At 42.1% G+C, this 5,352-nt stretch overlaps 1 protein-coding gene across 1 annotated transcript; it reads left to right on the top strand.

Annotated features, from left to right (window-relative positions):
* Window positions 1-1,382: 1,382 nt before the first annotated feature.
* igf3 (insulin-like growth factor 3) lies at window positions 1,383-5,036 on the top strand (the record flags this gene model as incomplete). Its single annotated transcript, XM_079225890.1, has 4 exons — window positions 1,383-1,400; window positions 2,201-2,345; window positions 4,115-4,302; window positions 4,815-5,036. The coding sequence occupies 4 exons, from the start codon at window positions 1,383-1,385 to the stop codon at window positions 5,034-5,036; spliced, it is 573 nt and encodes a 190-aa protein (XP_079082016.1).
* Window positions 5,037-5,352: the final 316 nt, after the last annotated feature.

The following is a 5,352-nucleotide window of genomic DNA, read 5'->3' as shown; positions in this document are numbered from 1 at the left end:
GAGTCATCAGGTCCACGGACTGCATGTAAGAAGTGTGATGCCTCTGTCTCTTATCCCATTTGGTCCCATTAGTCGTTCTGAACATTGCTCTTGTACTTTGCTGACTTTTTAACAAAGAGCCTGGAAACGGTTGCTCTGGAGTTGTATCTGAAACTCAACCAGGAGACTTCCATGTCCGTCCAAACCTCTTCTGACTGTGCTTTCTGTCGTGTGGACCCTCGGCGATCCAACCAGGTGTTGAGTTTGCTGTTTATTTGTACATTGTGAAGACATTGAAAACTGCTTTCTTTGAAGGTCTGATTCTGTTTTCGACCGGGATCTTAAATTAAATTGTACACCGTCGAGTTTGTCACTGCGCTCGTATTCTGTGAGTTTTCTAAGTTTGCTTTGAAAAGAGAAAACAGCCATGTTGCATAGTGGCAGGTTCTCTGACCAATACTTAAGTATTATCATTCCCGTCTTTCCTCGAACTCCTGACACTTTCCATCGAAGTTCAGAAAAGACATAATTTCGATTATTTGATCCCGAAGTTACGGTGGCCACAGAATTACAGGATGACAGAAGTCTACAGGAACGAGTCCTGAAACTTAGCGTCTAAGTATCGTAAACGTTTGTTTGCCGCAAAGTTTATTTTCTGCAATAATTTAAAATCCGATGGGAGAATCCCATTGGCTTTCTGCAGGGCACCAGTGAGATGCGAACTTCCTGGTACGTCCATGGAGTGCTGCAGCAAGGATGCTTGGGACGTCAGAATCTTCTTTCCCTTCGTCAAGGATGGTCTAGTGTGTCCTATGCTAAAGGTGATAAGAGAGGATGCATTGAAGTACCTTTCCTTAGCATTTATAAAATGATCTTGGCGGCCATGTGATACTTCCGGCTGACGCAAATAATATAAGTTCTAGTTTTAACACTCTTGATGCAGATGTTTGCTGGTGTCTTCATTCACTTCAGTTTAGATTTGTTGCATGTTTCCCTGAAGCTTCAGCGCGTCTCTCTCTCGGCGCCGCCTTACGGAGTGAAGAGGACCAAACAATTCTACCCATAGATATAACAATTGTGGACAAAATAATAGAAATACCTCAGTGTATAACTCAATGAAACGGCTCCAACAGGATTGACTGTAGGACCTTTTGCATTCGTTACAAGTTGGTTCCATACTCTTTTTTTAATTTTTATTATTATTTTTTTTAAGTATATCGTGTCTGTGACGGAGATGAATATCCTGTTACATACTCAGTAGGAACACAGCAGAACAGAGACAGCATGTTAAATCATCTGATAGGAGTTCCAGATGAGATTTGAGTGCAGGGAGGAGACGGCCTGCCCACCGGCTGCCTCCTATAAGACTGCAGGTCTGACGGCAGTCGGTCCACACAGACAGGATGCACTCCATGCTGAAGGTAAGACCACGATTCTCCTGAAGTGCTGCTACTGCTTCTGACTGTAGAGTCAAAGCCCATTGGTCTCAAGTCACTGGGTTCTGATAAGAGGAAAAATGGAAGTCAGATATATTCAATGGAACGTTTTTGGATATTAAAGTTCCCGACAGTAAATGTCTTGAGAATTTCGCCTTTTTTGTTTTTACCAATAATTCAAAAATAGTTCTTTCCGGGAAACAATTTAGGCAATAATGGTGCCATAAAATAAAGCGATACTGAGAAGATTTTAGCTTTTGGAACCCGCTCAAGGACTTTGGTCACAGACTGAATGAATGCAGGGCTGACTGATCATGCTCATGGGAAATTTCTATGATTTGATATTTTGTAAATGTCAAAAAAAATGCAAATTTCTATGTTGACCAAAAACAAGCTGCTCTAGATCTGGTGCTTTGCTTTTTCTTTTTCCAGAGCTTTCAACCACACTTCACTGTCCTCCTCAGTGGATGGAGACTTGATGGCTTACTCGCTTGTGATATTTCACCTAAAAAAAAAAAAATATATATATACATACATACATACACACAGTTTATAATCCTAACCTCATAGTCTAATTATCGCTTGACAGCAGTGTGAATGATGGATGGGGTCATGCACCCACTGAACAGTTCTGTAAATGCATGACCCCATCCACACGGGTCTGAAAAACTAAAGAGAGTTGTTAGTTTTCATCACCTTTGTGTTTTGATTATGAGCTTGGGCAGGAAACCCCATATGTGTGTGATGGGCTCTGCGTATTCAAAGCTTCCCCCTCTCCTCCCCAGGTGGTGTGTGTTCGGATGTGTGTGTTCTACTCCACCATGTGTCTGGCCGGCTGGCCGCTGTCCTCGGAGGCAGCCAGACTCCGCTGTGGCACGGACCTCCTCAGCGACCTCATATTCGTGTGCGGGGACCGTGGAATCTATTTAGGTAGGTCCACATCCACGGCATCCACTTGTTCCCCCTGTCTTTGGGATGTAGAATACTCTGCAAGCCTTCACATATAAACAGACAATGGTTTGGACACAGTGCAGTATTGAAGCTTTGGATTTTGTCAATATATGTTCTCATATTTGGTCACAAGCCAAACCACCTTGATGTTATTTCCCATTGCTCGCACACAACAAGCACTTCTGCATTATGACGCAATAAGCTACGTAGCTGTTGTGGTATGTGTGTTTTACAGATAAAACATACGGAGGGGTACAACAATTATTCAAGACATCAACTACGACTGAAAGCATGAATTGGTAGAGTGTCTTGTTATGACAGAAATGCACATGAATTCTTTTGTCTATTATTAATAGAGATAGAAAAAGATAATAGCAGCAAGTGCTATCAAGGTTATTCCACCCTGTGTGGCAGCACTTACACGAGCGGAGGTGTATGACGGATATGGCCATGGCCATCATCAAGTGCAGTAACTTTGAGTTATCAGCTCCACAACAACAGCCGTCATTTATTGACATAAAGACCAGCCACAACAATGCTCATCTGAGCTGCAGCCAACTGGACCGACTTTATTATGCAATTTAATATCTTGTGATTTGGTCTTTTTATCTGGGCCACATTTGATTCCACTATCCAAATGTGTGGCACAACAGATGAGCTGACCGGATTGGTCACTTCACGTCGGAGGCAGGTTGCAGCATTTAATTTAATATAAAGGTTATTATTGTTATAGTATCATCTCTGGTCCTGGACACAGAGATTTTTCTCACATGACCTTTCACTTGATTACCTTTGCTCTGTTCTGACCAAGGCCACTTTACCCCTCACGCTATCAGACCGGTGGCAATCCACCAAAATGGCAGCGTACTCGCCAGAACACTGTGCCTCGGTGTGCGATAGCTTTGTTGTTCAAACATCTTTATCTGAGAACAGCGCAGCTTTCACAGTAATAACCAAGAAAAAGGTGCGGACAGGGACGAGCGGCAGGAGAGGGTCCCTTCGTTTTAAATGAATATTTCACACGTGATAGTTGAGTGCTTCGAATGCTAATGTGCGTATGCTAACATGCTCACGTTGATCAGTGTTCACAAACAGTCGGCTATTTGATTTGAGTCAACGGTGGTGGAAATGTGTGGTTATGAAACCAAAAATGATTCCATTTAGTCTGTATGGGGGTGCCGAATATCTGTTTTTACATAGAATTGCTTAGTTTCCCCCAATAAATCATGATATATAGCCTTATTTTGGTATAAATATCAGCCTATAAATAATAATAACTTTATTTATATAGCACCTTTAAAAACTAAGTGCTCTGCTATGAATACAACAAAACCAAACAAATAACCAAAAAGAGCAAATGGAATAGAAAACAAACAAACAAATAAAATATACAAACAAAACCAAGGGAACAAAAGAACAGCATAATAGATCATAAAAGGACGACATCACTTAAAAGCAATTCTATAAAAATGGGTTTTGAGAAGTGATTTAAAATAATCGATAATCGGCTAAACTGGACCAATCAGATTCAACTATCTGAAGACGGGCTTTGTACTCGTCCAATGCGTACGCGTTGAGGGGTGTAAGGCCGATAGACTAGCATGCACAAGTTAAACATGTTTCCTTTATCTGTTGCTATCATGCATGTTTTGGCTTAAAATCCCTCCAAATACATTTAAGGTGGCCGTTTTTTCTTTATTTTAAAAAGACAAGATTCCCACATTTGACATTTCTCTCTCTTTCTGCAGGTAAAGGTACATGGTCCGGTTACGGCTCTCGGCCCAGGGGGAAGGGGATAGTGGACCAGTGCTGTCGGCCGGCCGGCTGTGAACTTCAGCTTCTGGAGATGTACTGTGCCAAACCAAAGAGCCAGCCGCAGACGACCGCGTACCCAACCACAACCACGGCACCTCAGACCACTACACAGCTGGACACGGTACGAGCCAGATGATTCAGTCTGACCTTTGGAAGGGTAGCTAGATAAAGTAGTCTTAACTCAGTGTTCATTTGTTGGCTCAGGGGTCATCACGTGATCTAAGTTAGAACTTTGGTCACGTGATGACATGTACTTGTGTTAGATCCCTGTTTCTGTCAAGGATAGTCTGGTGCCAGACGGCAACCTCCGCTTCTGAAAAGTGAAAACAATGTATACATTGGTTTAACAGTTTTATTTATTTATATATATATATATATATATATATATATATATATATATATATATATATATATATATATATATATATATATATATATATATATATATATATATATATATATATATATATGATAAAACAAATCAAAACGTGACAATGGTGACTTCAATGGCTAAAGCAAAACCCAGAAGTGTCTGTGAATCCTAACCGGGCCCCACACAGGCCAAAGTTTACCTGCTACAGCCCAGCACCACGTCCTTGAATCAACTCCTTATTCTTATCTTTTGTCTTGCAGACTCAGCAGTTCCAAGCAGTGTTTCAGAAGAGACTCTCTGAGCACCTGGGAGCTCCCGACAGTCCCAAAAGGGGAGCTTACAGAAATAAAACACAGCCTTCCCCTCGCCGGAAAAGTAAAGGTCCATCATCTCTCAGGAGGATTAAAACAAAGACCACAACCAGCGGGCCTCCTTCCACCTCTGGGAGCCCCCTTCAAAGAACGATGACCGTTGGATTGTGACCTTTGACCTCGTGAAAAAGCTCACTGTGTGTAGTAACTGGATTGGACCCAACTAGTTTGAAAGACTGGTTTTGACTATTGTGATATACATTCTCTACCAAGTAGGGATCACAAACCGGTTTGGCGGGAAACAAAGAGTTCATCATCCAGGAAAATCTGTACTCCATCTGTGGGCTAGCTGCTGTTACGCTAGCTGCTGTTACGCTAGCTGCTGCTACGCTAGCTGCTGTTACGCTAGCTGCTGTTACGCTAGCCTCTGGAACGTCTCACTGAGCCGTTCTTACTTCTGTCTTTCTGGATGAAAGTGGCATCACAT

This window comes from Taurulus bubalis (assembly GCF_910589615.1).
Source record: "Taurulus bubalis genome assembly, chromosome: 11".
NCBI lineage: Eukaryota > Metazoa > Chordata > Actinopteri > Perciformes > Cottidae > Taurulus > Taurulus bubalis.
This window is presented reverse-complemented; position numbering and strand designations above follow the sequence as displayed.